Here is a 23,963-nt window from a genome sequence, read left to right as displayed (position 1 = left end):
GCGCTCTGAAAAGTGCAGCCTGCGCCTGCGCGGACGACTTCTCGCTCTCGCTCGCTCTCCCTCTCCGGATGCCTGAGGAAAGTGACGTCACGGACCCGAGGAAATGGCGGGCACGAGCACTTCCCAGGAAAACCACAATTCCCAGAAAACCAGGCCTCTCTCCTGACGTCACGACGCCAAGGCGGGGCGTGGACGGGAGCGCCTTCTCCGCGGCGATTGGCTGGCTTGGGCGCGGTGGGCGGGGCCAGGCGCGAGTTGCCTTGTCGCTGGGTGTTTGCGATTGCGCCGGGCGCGACAGAGCAGCCGCAGGAGCCGCGGCGGTGGTAGTCGCGAGGAAGGAAGGAAGGAGTGAGGGAGGGAAGGCAGGCAGCAGGAGGAGGAGGAGGAGGAGGAGGAGGAGGAGGGGGCGGGCCGGGTCTCTCTCCCCTCTCTTTCCCTCTCTGTCTCTCAGGCGGGTCTGTTCTATGGGGCTGGGCCCGGGCCCTCCCACGAAGCGGCCATGAACTGACAGGGCTCGGCAGAGGTCGGGGCGGGCGGCTGAGGGGCCGGCCGGCGGTGGGAGCTGCTCCTTCGCCGCCCCCGCCATGAACTACCAGCACCAGCAGCACCTCCAGCAGCAGCAACAGCAGCTGGCCAACTCCTCGGCCATCCGGGCGGAGATCCAGCGCTTCGAGTCGGTGCACCCCAACATCTACTCCATCTACGAGCTGCTGGAGCGGGTCGAGGAGCCGGCGCTGCAGAACCAGATCCGGGAGCACGTCATCGCCATCGAAGGTGAGCCCCTTCCGCCCACAGGAACCCAGAAGCATAGGCTCGCACCGCTGGAAGAGGGGCCCCGGGGGCCGCCCAGCCCAGCCCCCTCCTGCCAGGCAGGGAAAGCACAACCAAAGCAGCCCCGACAGATGGCCACCCGCCTCGGTTTCAGTGCTTCCAAGAAAGGAGCTTCCACCAAACTCTCACGCAGAGAGTTCTCCTGTTAAACAGCTCTTACGGTCAGGAAGTTCTTCCTAATGTTCAGGTGGAATCTCCTATCCTGTCGTTTGAAACCTTTGCACCTATTCCCGAGCAATTACAGTTTGAGCCAGGCATGTAAGCCCCCCCCCCCCCCCCCCGAAATGCTCAGGGTGGTCCACGAGAAGGCCTTACTGGTACATTATTTCAACTGTTATGTTTATTCATATCATGATCTGATCACCATGCTCAATATATCTCCTATGCATGGGGGTATTGCGTGGGGCTAAAGGTTTGGTAGAGTAGATCCTCAGCCCCCTCCCTTTGAATCAAACTCAGCCCCCCCCCCCCCAATCAAATTCAGCACCCCCCGAATCAAAATCCTGGATACGGGCCTGGTTTGAGTCTCTCATATCCAGAAGTGTCCTACATTTAATAGCATCCTAGAGTGAGAAGGAACCACAAGGGCCATCCAGTCCAAACCCCTTCTGCCAGGTCATCAACGCCCTCCTGACAGATGGCCGTCCATGCCTCTGCTTGAAAACCTTCCCAGGAGGAGATTCCAGGGCCCTTTCCAGCGACAGCATGTCCCACTGTTGAAGCCTTCTACCCACCAGGAGGTTCTTCCTAATGTTTACTTTGAATCCTTTGCTCTATGTGTTGGTATCCAGAGCAGTCAAAAGCATGCTTGCCACTTGCTCACAGTGTGACCTCCTTTCTAATATTTAAACATGGCAATCATATACACTCTTGGCCTTCTTTCCTCCTGGCTAGACATCCCTGGCCACAGGCCCGGGGGGGGGGGGGGCTTGAGGGGCTTCAGCTCCCCCCCCCCCCCCGAAATTCTCAGGGTTGTCCATGAGACAGACTTACTGGTACATTATTTAAACTGTTATGTTTATTCGTATCATGATCTGATTCCCATGCTCAATATATCCCACATGCATGGGGGTATTGGGATAATGATACAAAAAGTTTGCTAGGGTAGATCCTGAGCCCCCCCCCCCCCCCCCAAATCAAAATCCTGGCTACAGGATTCACCTTCTCATAGGGTTTGACTTCCAAAGCTGTAAGGATTTTGTTTTTGTTTAGCTTTTAAAAATAAAACTTGCGTATACATAAGGAGATACTTTGGAATTGGGACCCACGTCTAAATAGGAAAGTTGTTTGTGTTTCTTGGGCATCTTATGTACTTATCCTGAAGGTAACTTTGTATACAGTATTTTTATTATTTTTTCTACTTCAAGTTAGTGTACATTAAAGTTGTTGTCAGAAAGTGCAGGCATCACTCTCTCAGCCACACATGCAGATGGTGTTGGAGTATTTTGGATTTCAGCATTCTGGATAAAGGATGGGTTGCTCGGCCTATAGTAGCCTGAAGTCTACTATAGGCTTTATGAATGTTGCAGGGTTTCTTAGGCAACAAATGCTCAGAAGTGGATTTTTTCCGCTACTGTCTTCCAAAATATAACTTACAGCAGGGGTCCTCAAACTATTTAAAGAGAGGGCCAGGTCACAGTCGCTCAGAGTGATGGAGGGCTGGATTATCATTTGAAAAAAAATATGAATGAATTCCTATGCACATTGCACATATCTTATTTGTAGTGCTAATGACACCTAAAAACAATACAATAATTAAAATGAAGAACAATTTTAACAAATATAAACTTATTAGTATTTCATTGGGATGTGTGGGCCTGCTTTTGGCTGATGAGATAGGATTGTTGTTGTTGTTGTGTGCTTTCAAGTCATATCATACCTAGGTTGACCCTGAGCGACGGCCAGGTAAATGACCTTGGAGGGCTGTATCCGTTTGAGGACCCCTGACCTACAGCATCTTTCCAAAGGTGCCACCTGCATTGTAGAATTAATGCAGTTTGACAGCACTTGAACTGCCTTCGCTCAATCCCTGGAGTTGTCGTTTGGTCAGTTGCTTTGGCAGAGAAACCCAAAAACTTTGTGAAACTAGAACTCCCATGATTCCATAGCATTGAGTCATGGCAGTTAACTCTGCAGTGTAGATGCCCCCCAATATGAGCCAGGCCTGGCTCCGCTTGGCTTTCTAAGACCAGGTCTGGTCTCTTGCTCAGTTCCCTTTTAGCCCTTGTCCCTGTGTGAATGCAACAGCAGCAATAATGGTAATAATACCTATTGCTTATGTCATCCTCAGTGTATAAATAAGGTGTGCTCCAAACCACTCAGGTGTTTGTTACAACACTTCTTTAAGGCAAGTCAGCATTATCCTATTGTTTTAGAGGGCAGAAGGATAAAGCTGACAGAATGGGTTGCCTGAGGCCACAGGGCCAGTTTCGGATTAAGTGCTCAGCCTCTGCCCTTCACCAGCCAAGAACCAGGTGCTCCCTTTCAGTGACTTCACAACTAAGGAAATAAAACTCAACACTTGGAGATTTGTTCCTTTTATTTAGGTAAAGGGCCAGATTTTGTGTTCATTTGTGTTTCGGTATGCCTTGCTCCATCATCTTGCTATGGCAAGATTGAGGCTACTTTGCTTCTCTTTAAAGTAGTGGTTTTCCAGAGACCAGGGAAAACTGCAATGTATAGTAAACATGACGCATAAAAAACAAACCAACCTTTAAAAAGAAGAGCCTTGGTTAAGCAAAGATAAAAACGGAGTCTTAAAAGAGTTGTTGCATTCGTATTTCTTTGTATGTGTATAAGATAATCAAAAACATTTTTTTTAAAAAAGAGTTGTTGCATTAGAAACATCCCTATCCTTTGGAAGTGCATGGTTTATATGTCCTGTTTTGATACATCTCAGATGGAAAGGTGAAGAAAATTCTGTTTCGATGAGTTCACAGGATGGATGTCCTAGAGTTTCCTGTGGGATTTGTCATTGTTTGTATCACACAGAAAAGTGAAATCTCTATGTCTGTTTTGCAGAAGCAATGGAAAGGCCTCGTGACATTTTCTGGTCTTGTCATCCTCTGTAAGGGCAATGGGGTGTGCTACTTGAAGAGCCTGCCATTGCACAAGTACAATCATAGAATCATAGAGTTGGAAGAGACCTCATGGGCCATCCAGTCCAACCCCCTGCCAAGAAGCAGGAATATTGCATTCAAAGCACCCCTGACAGATGGCCATCCAGACTCTGTTTAAAAGCTTCCAAAGAAGGAACCTCCACCACCCTCCAGGGCAGAGAGTTCCACTGCTGAATGGCTCTCACAGTCAGGAAGTTCTTCCTCATGTTCAGATGGAATCTCCTTTCTTGTAGTTTGAAGCCATTGTTCCTCATCCTAGGCTCCAGGGCAGCAGAAAACAAGCTTGCTCCCTCCTCCCTGTGACTTCCTCTCACATTTTATACATGGCTATCATATCCCCTCTCAGCCTTCTCTTCTTCAGGCTAAACATGCCCAGCTCTTTAAACCGCTCCTCATAGGGCTTGTTCTCCAGACCCTTGATCATTTTAGTCGCTCTCCTCTGGACACATTCCAGCTTGTCAATATCTCTCTTCAATTGTGGCGTCCAGAATTGGACACAATATTCCAGGTGTGGTCTAACCAAGGCAGAATAGAGGGGTAGCATGACTTCCCTGGATCTAGACACTATGCTCCTATTGATGCAGTGAAGCAGTGTTTGTGAAGCTAAGGCTGGTTCTACACTACTATATAATGTAGTCTGGAACTATATTGTATGGTTTATTTAGACCCATAAAATGTAATTTTAAATGTAATTTTATTATTGGGTCTACATTGCTATTTGACAGAAAATTCCCATTGATTTCACTGGAGCATGATCTCAAGCAAATGGGTATAGAATTTATTTTTCTCAAACCAAATATTTTTAGATTCATTAAACAGTCTTCTGTTTTGCTAAAATTCTGCTAATGAGTCCTAAGTTGAATGGCTGAACTGAACACCACCACTGCCTGTGCTGACTCAGGCTATACTTTTTAATGAATTTTAATTGGTTGGCTTAATTTCTTTCTGCTTTGTTTTACTCTTCTTTTCTTTATCAGTCCAAAGGTGCAGTTCTTTAGCCCAGGGTGGCTAGTACAACTCTTCAGGTGCAGCTTCCATCAGTCCTAGTCAGCATAGGAAGTGGTAAGAATACTAGAGGTTGCCTGCAACAACATCTGGAGAGCCCTTGTGCTCATTTACATATGAGAATAAACTGAGTAAACACATAGAGTATTTTCCGGGTATCCTATCAAATAAATCTGCTGAGCATGGAGGAAAAAAACTCATTTCTCTGTATAAAGGAGTGGAATATCCTCCTTCTGGGGATGTTCTACCCATGTCTTTGAACTGATTGTCTCATAGATTAGACAGGTCCCTTTTCAGTGATCAACTTCAGGTACAAGATTTTTCAGCATTGAAATGGCTTGGAAAATTTTAATTTGTTCTGGAAAGCCAAACGCTATGTATGTATGTGAGTGTTTTTGCTTCAACTATCTTTTTGCAAAGAAAAAAATCTGCAGTGGAAAATAATATTGAAAAAGCCACAACATTTCTTGCAATATTGCCCAGTTGGAAACTGACTTTTGAAATTCTCTATTTTTTGGGTGTTGTGAGTTTTCCGGGCGATATGGCAGTGTTCTAGTAGTTTGGCATGCATCTGTGCCTGACATCTTCAAAGGATCTGATGGTGGTAGAGCAAGTGGAGTATATAATACCTGTGGAATTTCCAGGATTGGAGAAAATAACTATTGTCTGTTCAACAAGTGTAAAGGGTGCAATTAGTAAACTATATTTGTATGTGTTGATTGGGATCCACCCATTAGCATGTGAATAACCATGAAGATAGCATAGTTAATTAGTGAGGGCATCTGCATAAAAGTAGTCTGATCTTTGTTCCCTTTTAATTGTTTGCTGCAAGAGACATCCATTGTCTGGGTGGCGTTCACTGGCCCTTGATTGCTTACTGGCTGGAGACCTCCTATGTCTGGGTGGTGTTCATTAATCGCTGTCTTGATTCTAGTGTTTTTCAATACTGGTAGCCATTGTTTTTTATTTTTATGGGTTTTTTAATTTTTGTTGAAATAGTTCATATACTTTTGGATTTCAATGGCTTCTCTGTGTAATCTGACATGGTGGTTATCAGAAAATTTCTGTGTTCTCAAATAATATTCTGTGCCCAGCTCGGTTTATCATGTATTCTGCTATTGCTGATTTTTCTGGTTGAAAATGCTGCTAGAACATGACCATACAGCATGGAAACCACACAACACCCCAATGATCCTGGCTGTGAAAGCCTTCAACAATACATTCTCTATCCTTGTCTACAAGAAAAAAAGGAATATTTATCTCTCTACTGCTTAAATTGTCAAGAGTTGACTTCATTCTCCAGTTTTAAAAGAAGAGACCCATAAGGCTCAAATAGTAGTTGTGATTACTTTTATCTTCAGATTAGAGTTCTTTCTCAAAACATGAGGATATGGTCTAGGAATTTGTTTAACAAAAATACCTTCTACTCGCCAATATAATTCCTTCTCTCCCCTATCACAGTGCCTAAAGATAGGGCCAGTTTTGTGAAACCTAGGCTTTATCGTTCTTTGGGATGTGGGAATATAAGGTATATATAAAAGAATATATACTTTAGTTGATGCTTCTGAACACTCAGTGAAGAAACTGATTTTGTGTGTTTTTAAAAAAACTTTATTTATATTATTATTATTATTTATTTATTTATTATTTGCACTTGTTAACCGCCACTCTCAGCCCGAGGGCGACTCGTGGCGGTGTACAGAACATAGAAAAGACAACAATTTACAATAAATCAAGACCATAACATAACATCTTACTAATACAACAACTAATTAAACTAAAAATCCGCATTCGTCTAGTTTGGGGTCATAATCAATCTCATAGTCATAGTCCATTCCGGTGGTCATTCCAAAAACATAGCACTTAGTTGAAGGCCTTTTCGAAGAGCCAGGTTTTCAGGCCCTTGCGGAAGGCCATGAGGGAAGGCGCCTGTCTGATTTCAGCAGGGAGGGAGTTCCACAGCCGGGGGGCCACCACCGAGAAGGCCCGCTCTCTCGTCCCCGCCAGGCGTGCCTGTGAGGCAGGCGGGACCGAGAGAAGGGCCTCCCCAGATGATCTCAAGGTCCTCGTGGGCTCGTAGGCCGAGATGCGGTTCGCAAGGTATTTTGGGCCGGAACCGTTTAGGGCTTTGTAGGATAACACCAGCACCTTAAATTGAGCCCGGTAGCAAATCGGCAGCCAGTGGAGCTGGGACAGCAAGGGCGTTGTGTGCTCCCTGCGTACCGCTCCGGTTAACAACATGGCTGCCGCGCGCTGGACTAGCTGGAGCTTCCGGGCCGTCTTCAAGGGCAGCCCCACGTAGAGAGCGTTGCAGTAGTTGAGGCGGGATGTGACCAAAGCGTGTACCACCGTGGCCAAGTCAGACCTCCCAAGATACGGGCGCAGCTGGCGCACGAGCCGAAGCTGTGCAAATGCTCCCCTGGTCACCGCTGAAACCTGGGGATCCAGGCTCAACGATGAGTCCAGGGTCACACCCAAGCTGCGAACCTGCGCCTTCAAGGGGAGTGCGACCCCGTCCAGCACAGGCTGTAACCCTATACCCTGCTCGGCCTTGCGACTGACCAGGAGTACCTCTGTCTTGTCTGGATTTAATTTCAGTTTGTTCGCCCTCATCCAGACCGTTACAGCGGCCAGGCACCGGTTCAGGACTTCGACAGCCTCCTTAGTAGCAGGTGGGAAGGAGTGACAGAGTTGGACGTCATCTGCGTACAGGTGACACCGCACCCCGAAACTCCGGATGATCTCACCCAGCGGCTTCATGTAGATGTTAAACAGCATGGGGGACAGTATGGAGCCCTGAGGAACACCACAGGTCAAAGGCTGTGGTGTTGAACAGGAGTCCCCCAATAACACCTTCTGGGTGCGACCCTCCAGAAATGACTGGAGCCACCGCAAAGCGGTGCCCCCAAGGCCCATCTCTGCAAGGCGTCCCAGAAGAATACCGTGGTCGACGGTATCGAAGGCCGCTGAGAGATCCAGGAGCACCAACAGGGACACACTCCCCCTGTCTAGCTCCCGGCGGAGATCATCCACTAAGGCGACCAAGACCGTCTCAGTACCATATACCCCGCCACCATCCCCCCAATGGGATTCGGAGCGGCTTACATGGGGCCAAACCCGGACAACATATTACATTGCAATAAAACCAAAACATAAACAACAAGCAACATCATCAAAATTACATTAAAAATAATATGAATACTATAACAAAATAACATTACAATAAACGCAGTCGCAGTAACAGTGGTCGGGCCACATGTGCAGGATTAAATGTTAAAAAAACAAGAGGGATATTATGATAATCCAAACCTTTCAGAAGTAGCAGAAAAACATAAAAACCAGAGGTTAAGCATACCAGTGTTATGGATCCTTTTCTATAATAGTATACTTCTGCATACGTATATTTGCTGACTTCCTTTGTGTTGATTACATTATTCTGTCATTGGTATTGGCACAAGATGCACAATTTTATCCTATCTTTCTTTTTTCCCTCAAACCCAGGAATTTATCTTTTTTGTCCTGTTTATACAGATTTTGCTTTAATTATCTTTTGAACTCGTTACTGTGTAAATCCTCTGAAATTCAAGTAATAAACATGCTCTTGAATGCTAATAGGCTTATACTGTCAAATTCAAATTATATTTTGGGTGGGAATAGATGAGGTGTTGTTTTAAAGAACACTGCTGGTTATCAATAGTAATAATTATGTGAAATATATTATTTTTGTTTTCTCTGGCTTTGAAGTTTGATCTGGGAGCAAGCAGATTGCATTACTTGTATTTAGGGTTATTTCCAACATCACCTTACATGTAATTTGCAGTCTTAAGTTACCTGAGAGTATCACTGAACTCAGATGAGCTTTTCTTCCCACCTCCCCTCCCCTCCCCTTTGAATAAATTATTTCTGGATAGAGCATCACATTGCAATGCCTTGGGGGTGGGGGTTGGGGTTTGTTTGTTTGTCTGTTTTTTTTTGAAATTCCAATTTCATAATTAGGTACAATGTCTAATTCAATTCATTTCATTATTCATTTTAACTCAAGATACTTCCACACTGCACATGTATAGCATTATGATTTCTCTTCAGCTTTCATGGCTGCATTTTATAGAATCGTACTGTTTATAGTGTGAAGAGGCGCTAGAGCTCTACAGCTGAGAATCTGAGATGTCTAAACAGCAGGTCACAGGATGTGACAGGATGGAATGTCAGTCAAGTGGAATCATAACACTATAAATGTGTAGTGTGAATGGACTCAAACTAGGGTTCTAGATTGATCTCTTCAAAATCTTTGGAAAATATGAATATTTTGCCCTGCTTATAAAATACTTTTTTTGGGTTGAACATACAATTCAGTAGGCTTGAACAAGTGGGCCCTGTAAAATAAAAGTATCTCAAGTGCCAAGAAGGAATGGCTTCCAAGACTCCAGTCAGTCTGGAGCAGATGCCTTGGAGTAGAGTTTCAGAGTGTGGATGGGAATAACCACTTCTTCGCCTCTCTTCTATTTAGCTCTAAACATGAGTATTTTATAGTTCCACAGTGGGATGAGGAACGTACTGTTCTTAAGAATAGGAATAAGAAAACATCTTTTTGAAATACCCAGAATAGTGTGCTAAGGCCTTCAGCAGAACAAGTCATCATGTTATGTTTTGCTTGTTCTGCTGTCTGTTTAATCTAATATATTTTAGCTGGTTACAACCTGAACTTGAATGGGAGACTTGAACAGTTTGGCTGACTTACTTTTTAGATGCCTTCTACTTGTCTCTTGACTTACTGCCACCAACAGTCTAGTTCTCAGGCACCTGTCAAAATACTTGGCTTCTGTTTTCCTTTCTCTCCATGTGCTCGGTTAATCTCATAATTTGGCTTTGCCTGACATTTCTGTTGTGTCGTCGTATTTCTGCTGTCTCCAATAAACCACAGCAATTGATAGATCTCTAGCCTTGTGTTTTCAAAAATAGAAACCCACCATTGCCTCTCTGGCCCAGTGTGCATGTCTCCCACTAATTCATAGAGTCTGCAATCTTTACCCTGAGGCTGGACTCCTAATTGCCCACCTGGTGGTCATAACATCTTGCTGCATTTATTTTTCTGTTTCTTGCTCCATCCCATACTTTTCCCTTGCATTACCTTGCCAGAAAAAAAAGGAGTTCTGAAGAATTCTGAAATAATGTGCTTTTGTGGCATTTCGGTTTTTTCTAATTAAAATAATTTCTGCTTGTGGATTTTCCTTTATATAAGGAAATCTTCTAATTTGCACACCTTTATACATTTGCATGTCTTGGGAATACCCATTATGTTCAACTACACAAGAAATAGTGTCTTTTTAGTATGGAAGCAACTGAGGGCATGGTGTAGAAAACATCACAAAATTCTTTTAATAGAGAAACATCTATTTGTACTTTAGGAATGGGCATCAGCTTTGATAGAAAGGTTGGATGTTTGTTGTAAATCATAAAATGAATAGAGTTGTTAACCCAACTCAGTAAGTGGGCAAACAGACAAATAGACATGCTTTTATTAGTCTCTTTGCCCACATGCTAAGGTTGCCTCTGGTCATGCATAAGGATCACCTCCTATAAATAACAAAGAAAAGTGGTTTTATGTGTGCACATGTATTGCGTGCACCCTGTTAAGATAACATGAAAAAACAGTGATTTGATTATCCGAAATCTGGCTTGTTCTAATGTGCAAAATCGCATGGCTTGTTAACCAGTCATAAACCACAATCTGAATCTGTAGTTGTGGGTTTATTGAGTCTGGTTTGTTTAAACCAGTGGTTCACAACCTGTGGTCCATAGACCACCAGTGATCTGCAAGAACGAAAATATGGTCCGCGGCCTCACCATTACTATACCATTTCCTTGAAACCATGTGGCAAAGAGGGTGACTGGTCTCATGAAACTGGGATGTTGGGAGGGGACAGATTACTACTACCACATACCTAGATTATTAAATAAGGTTTTCTTTGGGCAAATAGTTGGTGGCTACTGGATGGCATGTGTTCTGTATCAGAAACTAGAGCCAATATGGTCTATCCAATGCAGTTTTCTGAATCAGCACCCCAAATAACCAAACCAAATCTAAAGTTGACCAAAAACTGATTCGTAACCCTTTTGGGTACTAATGTTGGAGAGTGGTCTCTGGGCAAAAAAAAAAGATTGGGAACCACTGGTTTAAACCATGAATTGTTATGACCTCCCCAACCTTTGCTTATCCCTTTTAGGTTTCCCCACCTGTCAAATCAAAATAAGAGTTGACAAAGGCAAAGGGGAAAAATGAAATACACAATATAGGTTATGGTTTGTTTGGATATTTGTTGTATACTTTGTGATGTAACAAACAAATGGTTAATACAAACTATGTCTTGCCATTATCTGTACATGTATCCATAAGGATTATGGCATACTGCTGACTCAGGGACACTTATGTCCGGTTGTTATGTGACTTTCTGTGCAGCCAGCGTGATTAGTACCGTCTTCTTTGAATTACCACACTGCAGTCTAGGACGGCTTGCTTTTGGAAACTGATAAGAAAAAGTGGATCCAAAATGCTATGGCCATATATCTGACTTTAGAAACATACAATAATAAAACTGGAAGAGAGCACATGGGCCATCTAGTCCAACCATGCAGGAGAAGCACAAAGTACCTTTCACAGATGGTCACCCAGCCTCTGTTTAAAAGTTTCCAAGGGAGGAGCTTCCACCACACTCTGAGACAGAGAGTTCCACTGTTGAATACAGAAAACAAGCCTGCTTCCGCTTCCTTTTGACATCCTTTCACATATTTATGCATGACTATCATGTCTTCTCTCAGCATTCTCTTCTGCAGGCTAAACATGCTCAGTTCTCCAGACTTTTGATCATTTTAGTTGCCCACCTCTGGACACCTTCCAGCTTGTCAATAGCTCTTTGGAACTGTGGTGCCCACAATTGGACACAGTATTCCAGCTGAAGTCTAACCAAAGCTGAATAGAGAGGCACCATGACTTCCCATGATGTTGGCTGGTTACAAGAAGCATATAACTCATCGTTGGCTACTGGGCATAGTACAAGCCCTACACAGCCTGAATCCAGACTTGGAAGATTGTATCTTTTAATATTAGAGCATTTCAGTTTAAGGACTAACGAGAGGGTTTCTCAGAAGCACATTTGATGAGGATACAGGAGATAGCATGCTCAAGTTATAGAAGTCCCTCCTGCAGGAGCTGTGTTTGACCTTCTAATCTCTTTCCCCAGAAGGCAAAGAGCGCTTGACTAACAACACTATAGATTTTTAAGAGGCACGAGTAGAGGGTGAAAAAGAGAAATGTGCAAAGAGAAAGGTGTGTCAAGCAAAACCTTGTTGTGACCACTTTCCATCTGGAAATGTGTGTCCTCACTGCAAAAGGCCATGTGGATACAGACTAGGTGTCCACAGTCACTTACGGATCCACCGCCAAGACTCTATCCTTGGAAGACAAGTCATACTTAGCCACAAGTGATTGCCTATGATATGATGCATGCAGGCTTTTTTCTTTTTAAGTTAAGAAGAATACTTTTGTGTGTTCTTATCTTTTTAGTTATACTTTAAATGTCCTTTAAATTGTTTTAATAATGAACTTTTCAACATAACTTTTCATTATTTTTAAACTTTTGTATAATATTTTTTAAGCTGAACTCTGTATCATATTGTTGTCAGCTATGTGACTGCTATGCTGGGGAAAAGGTGAGATAAATTAAATAAATATAAACCCTTGGCATAGGCTGATATTGGAAATAATGTATAGCTCTTGTTGTATTTTTACTTGGTGCAATTAATATTTCATTTCTGTTTGAATTGGGTGAGAAGGATTTGAAACACTGAGAAATATTTGCTGTGGAGGGTGCATGATTTTAGGGTTTTAATGCAGGCAGTAGTACTTCTACCGTGAGTTGTATTTTCAAGAATATCAGAGTACTTGGAGATTCTATAATACCATGTCCGAGAGAACTGCAAAGAATTAAGTTCAGTTTTGATACTTTTTAATGATTACGTTGGACCAGTCATGCTTTCTCAGAGTATTGTTTTGTACAAGGTTGTTGTGAAACTAAATGGGGATGAAATTGTACTTCTAGTGCTATTATTAATGCTATTATTACTTACTTTATTTTTATCCCACCTTTCTCCTGACATAGGGAATATGGGAAACTAACAATTATAAAGTGGTAATTAAAAAGAATGTGGAAACATTCAAATACAAATGAAAATAATTTAACCAGTTCTGTTATTAAAATGATTAAGCATTAAAATATTACAATGTATTAAAACCTTAAAATTCCAATCAACCCAGCTTTAAAAGCCCGCCCTCATCCATTTACAAATATCTGATGACAGAGGTATGTTTTCACCTGCCTATGAAAGGCAAGCAGAGGTGGGGCCATCCTTGTCTTTCTTGAGAGGGAGTTCCAGTGTCTGGGCCAACCACTGAAAAGGCCCTTTCTCTTGTTGCCACCCAATGCACCTCAGAGGGTGATGAGGCAGAGAGAAGTCCCTCTCCAGATGATCTTAATATTATAACAGACTTATACAGATAAATAACCTGGACTCAAGCCTTATAGAGTTTTAGAGGTCAAAACCAGAACATGATGGTTTGTGATGTCACTGGGAAAGAAAAGGAGTGTAGTGGATTGGCTGCTGGTAGGTGACATGTGAATGATGGGAAAAAATGAGAAAAAGAAAGAGAAAAAGAAGGAGAGTGAGGGAGGGAAGGAAAGTAAAAGAAGGGAAGAGAAAGGAAGAAAATAAGGGATTAAAGGAGTAAGAGAAGAAGGGAATACAAAGGAAGGTAGAGAAAAGAAAGAAGAGGGGGAGGTGTATAACGGAAAGCAAAGGAGTGGTTGGCATTGGAAAGATCATGTATCCTTCCCTGAGCTTCTTGAAAGCAAGATATAAATGTGTATGTGACTTTGCAGGCTTCTTCCTTTTAGTACAGCAAGGGTGCATATTTTGAGATGTATGTTAAGGTTTAGATCTGAAGTTGTGGGAACTCCAAGGAGACACCAAAGTATATACTTTTTAAATCAAGAGAAGGTTTTGTGGTCTAAATCAGGACTTCTTAAACTTTTTCTACTTGCGACTCCTTTTTACCCAAGATTTTTCTACATGACCCCATGCACAAAGGTGCGTGTGTGTATATATATATGATAATATATGATAATAATTCAGCATTTGCAAGGCTTGCTAAATGGGTTGACTTCTCTTTTTGTGGAGTAATGCAGAAACATTCCCTGTAGAGTCCACTGGAAACACTGCACATTGTTGCTAACAGATTTGTGTAAATTGGGTGGCATTAAGAACCTTTCTTTAACTACCAAATATTTCATGACCCCAACATTGAACTAATGAGATCTCATTTGGAGTCTGGATCCAACATTTTTAAGAAGCAGTTGATTTTGATAGGATAAGTTGAATTGATTGATTTGTTATATTGTTGTATTGATATATTGTTGTATTGATGTTTACTGTTAATTAACTTGTTATGTGATTGCTTTTAAATACCCAATAACCTTGTACTTTGTATACTGAAACTGTTGCTGTTAACCGCTCCGAGTCGCCTAAGGGCTGAGAGGAGCAGTATACAAATAAAGTAAATAATAAATAAATAAATAAATAAATAATAAGTTATAGATAAGCTGAGAATTGTTCCATATGGAGAAGAAAGATACAATAGTGGTAGTACTAGTAGTAGTATTTATTACCTTCCTTTACTGTTGGCTCGAGGCAGGGTTTAACAACAAATTAAAAGCACAAAAATATAAAAAAGTGCATCAAACACAGATAGAGAATTGACATATAGTAACAATGGAATGCAAATCAAAACTCATGAATAAAAGTTAACTGGGTAGGCCTGCCAGAAGAGATGGGTCAGTTGCCTCTGCCCCCACTGAAATTGTTTTGCTGTCCAGACATTTAAAAATGCCCTTTGCCAGTGATGTCATTAGGAGATGTGGAGACTAGGGATTTTGGTACAGGAGGACAGCAACCCTGGTAATGACGCTGCCTTTCACCACTCAGAGATGGGGATTGTTTCTTTTTGCAATTAAAGTTAGGGTGCAGTATTCATTCCTATAAAAATGGAACCATCTCCTTTTCTAGTAGTGAAAATGAGAGCTTAGTCCATCCTGGGACTATACTCTCTAAGAGAAGCACATATCTTCTCTAATCTCTTTGCTATGGCAGAGATGTGCCAAAGAGTTGCTACCACTGCCATTTTCTGACCCTGGTTAATACTGTACCTTACATTGTTTCATTGATATTTCTACCCCAGTTTTTGGGGTTAACTTTTTTTTGTTTTTTTGTTTTGTTTTTACTTATACAGAAGTATATATGTGTAAAGAAGCCACCACTTGTAAAGGGACGTCACCAGAAGCAGTAGTAGGGGCGTCACTGATTTATCAGGGTCTCCTACTATCTGTAATAGATTTACTAAATTGATAACACAGCTAATAGTTTGTAATATTTTGTTGGCCTTTCTTCAATGTGTAGTGCGGCTTGACTCGGAAGTATTTGAAACAGAGACTTGGCTTTAAGAGAAACTGTAACAAGTTTATTGAAATATAGAAGAATCTTGATGGTGTCAATGTTTCTTAACTCCTAGAGGCACATTTCTTTAGCGGTTCCATTAATAACATTTCATAAAACAACTCTTGAGAGGATTGTTCCTTCCACTAGACAGGTTTTAAACTTATTTTGCTTCAAACTGTGTTTCTTTCCTTCAGGTACAAGCTTATTCCTTCCTTATGTTAATTCTGTTGCAGTAAAGATGCTTATTGGGTTTCTCTCCCCCTTTTTGGTCATACACTAACTACTAATCTAAATAAGTCAACTTGACCTATCCAAGCCTCACAGGCTAAAGGCCTAAACGTTCCTGATTCTCAACACAGTAGAATCAGCCTTTCCCTGTAGTTTTCTGACTACAGATTAGCCGTTTTAAAATGGCTGCCCTGCCAAGTGGCAGTTGTCTCCTCCCCTTTTTCCATGGCAACCCAGCTCAGAGTGAGCTGAGTGGCTACCATCCCCCCCCCCCAGTTATGCTATTTTAAATACTTACCCTTTTAAACACCTATCTATAATTATACATGACTATAGGTTAAAATTCACACTTCACCACAATATGCTACCTTCAGCAAATAACTTGGTCAATGATTGTTATGTGTGCTAATTCTATAATTCCTCCTTTTATATGAAAAATTAAAAGATTTGTGAAATGTGTTGAATACAACTCACTTTCATTTCCTGGCATCAAAAGAAGCATTTCTTGGGGGCAGTCTAATGGGAGAAAACTGACTTTCAGATAACTTGCCCCCGCATTGTGTAGGGTGATAGGTATATCCAACATATGGAAGTGTATCTGAAAGTAACAGCCATTGATGCTGTTGCACTGTGGGAGTAGCAATCAGTGGTATGACTCCAGCATTTTGAAATGGCTGTTCTTAGAAAGGAGTTGTGAGTCTGCATCCAAGTGCATACCCCCTAGACCAGGGGTAGGGAACCTTCGGCTCTCCAGGTGTGGTGGACTTCAACTCCCACAATTCCTTGAGGCTCGGCATTCACCCCAAAGGCTTACACGAGCCTCAAGGAATTGTGGGAGTTGAAGTCCACCACACCTGGAGAGCCGAAGGTTCCCTACCCCTGCCCTAGACTATCTTTGAAGGAAGCTCTAAAATTCCAGAAAGTGTAGATCATTCCCTTGTCTAGTTTTGTCAATAAGATTGCATAATTCCTAAGCTTTTAAAAACATGTTTGATGTAAGTTGCTTTTTGTATATTCTGCCATCAAATATGTCATGTACATTTTGGAATGAATGTATAAATTAATATTGCTTTGGTAACTTGACCATAAGCCTTGTTGTTGCCATTGCTGATGGTGGCGGTGGAAAATAGCATTGAGAGAGTCAATGCAATGCTGTGGTTTGAGTGCTGAACTACAGCTCTGGAGATCAGGTCCTGAATTCTTGCTCAGCTACAGAAACTCAATGGGTGACTTTTAGTAATCACACTCAAAGAAGGCAAATGCAAACAATCTCTGAATAAATGTTGCCAAGAAAATTCCATGATAGTTTTGCCTTACAGTTTGCATGAGACCGAAATTACTTGAATGCACACAACAGCCAAGGCAGCATTGGCACCCCAAAGCCTCTCAAGGAAATATATCAAGATTGAAAGAATCAAAATTGAATACTGGGTGCATGTGTGAAGTGGTAGAATACCTGTATGACCACTTGATGTTCATTTGGTATACCCAGTGAATGCACGTATGGCAGGATTTGTTTGGGCATTATTGTAGTATTGATGAGTATTTGGGTGGGGATGCATATAATGAAACTAAAGAGAAAATGTATGTTCTAAACTTCCTTGTTGCTCAATGTTCATACATATACAATTAATTCTTTTAATCATTAAGGTATTCTGAGAATATTAATGAAATTTAAATTTGATAACTTTGATTTGTAGTCTTCTGAATTAAAATCCTACCAATTGGGGATATGTTTTTTACACAATTCTCATATATAAAGTATTGAAAAACATTTACTTTGTTTACATCTCTATTTTTGTGCGGCTTTTGGGAGCTAATCTTAGAGATGTGGCTTTTAGACACAACTGAACTGCTGCAGGTGTTGCAGTTCATATCATGAGAACTCTCAGTCAGTGTCAAACACATGTGCATATCCATATATTTAGAAAATAGTAAGCATGTAGAGCAGTGTTTCTCAACCTGGGGGTTGGGACCCCTGGAGGGTCGCAAGGCGATGCCAGAGGGGTCGCCAAAGGCCATCAGAAAACACAGTATTTTCTGTTGGACATGAGGGTTCTGTGCGGGAAGTTTGGCCCAATTCATTGGTGTGGTTCGGAATGTTCTTTGATTGTAGGTGAACGATACATCCCAGCAACTACAACTCCCAAATGACAAGGCCTCCCCCCCCCCCCCGCCCCAAGCTTCACCAGTGTTCACATTTGGGCATATTGAGTATCCGTGCCAAGTTTGGTCCAGCTCCGTTGTTTGAATTCACAGTACTTTCTGGATATAGGTGAACGACAACTCCAAAACTCAAGGTCAATGCCCACAAAATCCTTCCAGTATTTTCTGTTGGTCACAGGAGTTCTGTGTGCCAAGGTTGGTTCAATTCCATTGTTGGTGGAGTTCAGAATGCTCTTTGATTGTGGGTGAACTATGAATCCCAGCAACTACAACTCCCAAATGACAAAATCAGCACCACCAACCCCAACCCATTAATATTCAGATTTGGGCATATCAGATATTTGTGCAAAATTTGGTCCAGTGAATGAAAATACATCCTGGATATCAGATTCATAACAGTAGCAAAATTACAGTTGTGAAGTAGCAATGAAAATAATTTTATGGTTGGGGGTCACCACAACATGAGGAACTATTAAGGGGTCATGGCATTAGGAAGGTTGAGAAACACTGATGTAGAGTCTCTTAAGTGAACAGCAGTCCCAAATACAGAAGGTTTATTTTAGATTATCAGTCTGTTGTTTCTAAACTCTTAATAATTTTCAAAGATGTAACATATAGTATTAGACTTTTCTAGTAAATAAGTAGTATCTGCCTCGATCTATTTCTTTGTCCTTTTTTATTTAGATATTTCTGTTGTAATAATTGTATGCCTGTCAGTAATGGAAATAATAGTGGGACCGAGTCACATTAAACCATAACTTTGCCAGAGGAAAGAAGGAGGTTTACTACTGAATCTTTTTAAATATTAGTTGTTCCACTTTATTTCTTAATATGTAAAGAACGGATCTCCATCAACTGAGAAATGACTATTCTTGTCTTATCATAACAGTTATGGTTAGTTGCTTATTTACTGTAGATTTTTGGAAGTGCAGCCTCCTTCAAATGCCATTTTATCTAAGTAACTCCTGGACTTTCCTAATAATATCTAAAATAACTGTGCTTAGCCACATTCTCTCTCTTGTTTTCTAAAAAAAAAAAGTCTGATTCAGGAACAAGGCTGCCTAGAAGTGCATGTAAGCAATAAGCCTTGGCTGACCTTGACAAATGAAGGCTTTGCTCCACCTGCACTGAGTTCAGAAACAATGATTGCAGAAATTCTAGACGCTTGCTGTGCTCTTGCCTTCCTGCCCTACATGCAATAATGATATCCTCCTGGCTTAGAAAATGTTCATAGATAAATTTGATGTAGCTTAGCAGGGGACGCTGAAAAGAATGTGTGGAGAAAAACTCTGAATAGTTCAGCTTCATGTTTTTTGTGTCTTCGACAAGTTTATGCTTCTGACACTCAGGAACCTGAAGTTTTTAGGTAACAACATTGAATACTCTAGCACAAGGGTCCTCAAACTTTTTAAACAAAGGGCCAGGTCACAGTCCCTTAAACTGTTGGAGGGCTGGATTATAATTTGAAAAAAGCATGAATGAATTCCTATGCACACTGCACAAACTTTTTAAAGTGCATTATTTGTAGTGCAAAAACCACTTAAAAACAATAATTAAAATGAAGAACAATCTTAACAAATATAAACTTATTAGTATTTCATTTTTTATTTTTAATAAGATTGTATTTCTAAATTTGTCCAACAAAATGTATAAGCATACATTCTTCTCTCTTTTTACAGTATCTTAGACAAAAGAGTATGTCATATTATATACAATCTAACAGTAAATAAACATCAAAAACATCTTTAATCATATTTATCATTATTTTAAAATTTCCATTACAACTTGTGCTACATATAACTCTATCACACACCTTTTATCCGCTTATACATATTGTATTTCTTTATAGTTATTTTTATTATACCGTTTTCCCCCCTCTTCCCCTTCCCCTTAGTTTGTGCCCCCTTCACCAGGACCAACCAACTCATGTTATTTCATTCCAAAATATCATTGTATCTCTTGCTGGCTTATACCCCTTTCCCTCATTAAACACATACTCAATGAATTTTCCCCATATTTTCCAAAAGTCTGTTTGTTTACATATTCCCCTTTTAATTTTAATTTTGCAAGTTAGCAATATTCCAAATCGCAATATTCCAAATTTCCCTATACCATTCTTCTAATTGAATTTCTTTTTTTTCTTTCCAGTTTTTTGCTATTAACAATTTAGCTACTGTTATCAAATTAGAAACCAATTCTTTCTCCTCTTGTAAGGGAATTATATTATCATGTATAAATAATAATGCTAATTTTCGTGTAATCTCATTCTCTATTTTTATTATTGCTCTTATTTCTTTGAATATGCTTTCCCAAAAATTTTGTATAATATTACATGACCACCACATATGAAAGTATGTCCCTATTTCCTGACAATCTCTCCAGCACTGAATTGAGTATTTTTTATCAATCTGATTTAATCTAATGGGAGTTAGAGACCACCTCCATATCATTTTGTAGTAATTTTCTTTAATTCTTATAGACATATTTTTTAGTATTCTCATATTCCATATGTTTGTCCATATAAACTTATTAGTATTCCAATGGGAAGTGTGGGCCTGCTTTTGGCTGATGAGATAAGATTGTTATTGTTGTTGTGTTTCAGACTTAGGTTGACCCTGAGCGAGGGCAGGGTAAATGACCTTGAAGGGTTGCATGTGGCCTTCGGGCCTTAGTTTGAGGACCCTTGTTCTAGCACATAAATAATTGTCATGGGGTGGTTGCTCCCCCCCCCCCCGCCCCTGCTGTCATTACCTTCCCTCTTGTGATGATAAAGGGCAACTGACCATCTCATCTTTTTTACATCAAATAAGCGTGTTGGTTACAGATTCTATGTTTTATTTAAGAATTATAGATTGTTTATGGAGTGGGTAAAATAGGCTTCCTGTGGTATATAGCCTATATTTACACACTGAATAAACCTACACCATAAATTATATACATTTATTTAATTTCAATTTATTTTAGAGTGACAGGGTGGATTGGTTTAAATCATAGTTTGATTTACTGCATGATGTAAATCAAGAGTGAACTGCGATTTATATATTTGATTTACATAAAGTTTTCCCTGGTGCTGTGTCATGTAATTTTGAACAAATGTATAAATCTGTTCAGTGCAGTGTGTTCAGTTAAAACTTAACAGAGCAATTTATAATATTGAGGAAGGAATTGTTTGCATTGTTTTAAAATATTTATTTATTTATTTATTTAGAAAATAGTAATTCATGCTACAGTAATTTCCTGTGCACTTGCAAATGATGCATTAGTTTGGAATGATAGTAAGTAGGTTATATGCCACTATAACAATATTTCTACTTTCTAGAGAGGGATGGTGGTGTTAGGGCTGGGTGTCTAGATTATCTGTCCATCTGTATGTTAGCTTGTCCTTCTGTAGTATGGATGTCATTACCCACATACCTTTCCCCCACAAATATGTCACATGTATGTTAAATGTATATTTTATACTGGTGTCTACCACTCACCATGGATGATGGTTAACTGAGAGTCTACTATGTACTATATGCATCATCCCCATGGAATAATGTAGAAGGTATCTCTTCCTTCTACATTATGTTTACTTTTAATTCTTTTAACTTGCATTCTCATGTGTTTATTAACTATTAACTGTTTTGAAATTTTATTATTTTTTTATTTGGAATAATATTTATCCCCATTCTCCTGCATTCTTGCAGTGATCACTACAGCTTGCTTCCATTTTTCTTCTTAGTAGGGGATTTCTCCATCTAAACTCTTCATCTTTGAGGGATGTACATGTTTCAGTTTGTTTTCATGGAGCTCCTTGATTTTGGGTTGATCTTCTCCCAGAATCATAGGAGTTGGAAGAGACCTCAAGAACTATCCAGTCCATCCCCCTGCTTTACAGAAAAAGCCCAATCAAAGCACCCTGGACAGATGGCCACCCAGCCTCTCTGTAAAATCCAGTCTCTGGGGCATTGACTGGTTCCATTGTTGAGCAGCGCATATGGTCAGGAAGTTTCTTCCTAATGTGCAAGTGGAATCTCCTTTCCTGTCATTGGAACTCATTGCTCCCTTGAGTCCTAGTTTACAAGGCAGCAAAAACCTCCTTCTTCTTCCTTATGACATTTTCCCAAATATTTAGACATGGCTATCATGTCTCCTCTCAATCTTCTCTTCTGCAGACTAAGCATGCCCAGCTCTTTGAGCCACTCCTCGTAGGGATTCATGGTTTCCAGACTTTGATCCTTCTCTCTTCTTCATGCAGAGTCTTTTGCCATAGGTTCAATCCTAAACAGTTTGAAATGTACGCCAGTCCCCTTTTAAAAGAAATTGTCTTTTCTTTCTTTCTGTAAAACACGATAAAATATATTTGAGCAGGACAAATGCATCATATGTGTGGATTAATAATAGATGAAGACTCATTTTGGCATTGCACAGATGTTCAGTAATTAATGTGAATTGGCTTTTGCAGTTAAGTTAATAAGGCCAGACCATCCTCTAATGTCTACTACCAGTATTGGCCTCATCCTTATTTTAAAAAGCTTCACTCATGGCTTGACTATTTTAAATTGTAATTTGAGATGAATACATTAACAGAACACCAATGAAATGAAAGAGAGATTGTGGTGGACAGGAATAATCCAGAATGTATGAGGAAAGGGAGAAGGGTCAATAGCTTTGGTAAAACAATATAAGTGGGCAGAAATTTCTAGTACTCCTCTTTGTGTTGAAGTAAATACAATTCTCACTCTGTTGTGTACCTTCAGATTTTTTTTTTAATTTTGAGAATTAGCCCACGTTCTGGGATAGGATTTGGAGGAACGTAAGTGTTGTGTGTGAGAGAGGAAACCCATTCCATCAAAGGTGGCCATGTCCATTCTGTTGATGGGTGGCCATATTTATTGAAAACAACCCTCTTTCTGTTCCTGAGCTAAAATGACTTCCAGAGCAGCTTTTATATAGTCTTCCACGCTTCTTCTTAAACTTTGAGTCCCAACCCCTCATGGGATTCCCCCAAATTTGGCAACAATAAAAGTTTTCTGAACCATCACCTAGTGTCCGTTGTAGACATTTATATGCATCTATTATGCAATGTTTACAGTGGACCCTGAAAAGATTCTTCAGCTGTATTTCAATAATAAGGAAAATCAGCAAGCCTGGCAAATGCCGATTTCTTATCAGTAAGTCGTTGATTTTTATCCCTATTTTATATATCTATATACCCAGGATCATGTGAAAATGTCTCAGGTTGAAATGAGTTGTGAGCAGAAATGATTAGGAAGCCCTTCATGTAAAACTATAAACTAAAAGAAAAGGGCAATTGAACTATGTCGCGGCTTGGTCTTGGCTTTCTCTGGTACTAAAGTGTATAAAAGCCAGCATGGCTTGAGCATTGATACCAGGGTTTGGCTAACCGTAGGCTAGTCATATTCTCTCCTAGCCTAAGAGGAAGGTGAAGACAAACCTTCTTTGACTAAAGCTTGTCCAAAAAACTGCCTAGGATAGGCCATCTTAAGTCAATGTTGACTTGAATGCACAAAACAAAAAAAGTATATATAAGTATCCAAGGAAAACTAATGACAACTAACAAATGAACGTTACATTTTACACATACAAGAGCAATACTACAGGGTGAGGCAGCATAACTTCCTTTTTTCAAAACTTAATAAAACCCATTGTATGAATCAGAATTTTTTATTTTTTTTATAATGTAGCCGCATACCTAAAGTTTTGTTTTACATAATTTTGAAGATCAAATTAGGTAGGTGACGTCCCCCATTCTCCATTCTCCATACACTGAGTAAACCGATTTCTGGCATTTGTCATGACTCTTGCCAGCATAGCAGACGTTATGTTGGCAATTTCTTCCTGGATGTTGACCTTCAAATCTTGTAGGGTCCTTGGACGGTTCACATAAACACGGGATTTCAAAAAACCCCATAGAAAAATATCACAAGGGGCCAAATCTATAGAGCGGGCTAGCCACTCCAAATCCGCTCGAAAAGTAGGCCTCACTGTTCCGATGCATGATGGCGACTGAACTGTGTCAGGACAAAACTTTATACTCCCGCCTCTCGAACAAGACCACTAGCG

At 40.6% G+C, this 23,963-nt stretch overlaps 1 protein-coding gene across 3 annotated transcripts in view; it reads left to right on the top strand.

Annotated features, from left to right (window-relative positions):
• The first annotated feature begins 417 nt into the window (after window positions 1-417).
• The window catches only part of AGAP1 (ArfGAP with GTPase domain, ankyrin repeat and PH domain 1), a 406,754-nt gene continuing 383,208 nt past the window's right edge, over window positions 418-23,963 (top strand). For 2 of the 3 annotated variants that reach the window (XM_060783920.2, XM_060783904.2), the window contains exon 1: window positions 418-774. In XM_060783920.2, the coding sequence (XP_060639903.2) occupies window positions 585-774 (190 nt within the window). In that variant the 5' untranslated portion in view covers window positions 418-584. The remainder of the gene's footprint in view (window positions 775-23,963) is intronic. The other variant, XM_060783913.2, reaches the window with a different exon arrangement.

The sequence above is a fragment of the Anolis sagrei genome, chromosome 1 (genome assembly GCF_037176765.1).
Source record: "Anolis sagrei isolate rAnoSag1 chromosome 1, rAnoSag1.mat, whole genome shotgun sequence".
Classification (NCBI taxonomy): domain Eukaryota; kingdom Metazoa; phylum Chordata; class Lepidosauria; order Squamata; family Dactyloidae; genus Anolis; species Anolis sagrei.
This window is presented reverse-complemented; position numbering and strand designations above follow the sequence as displayed.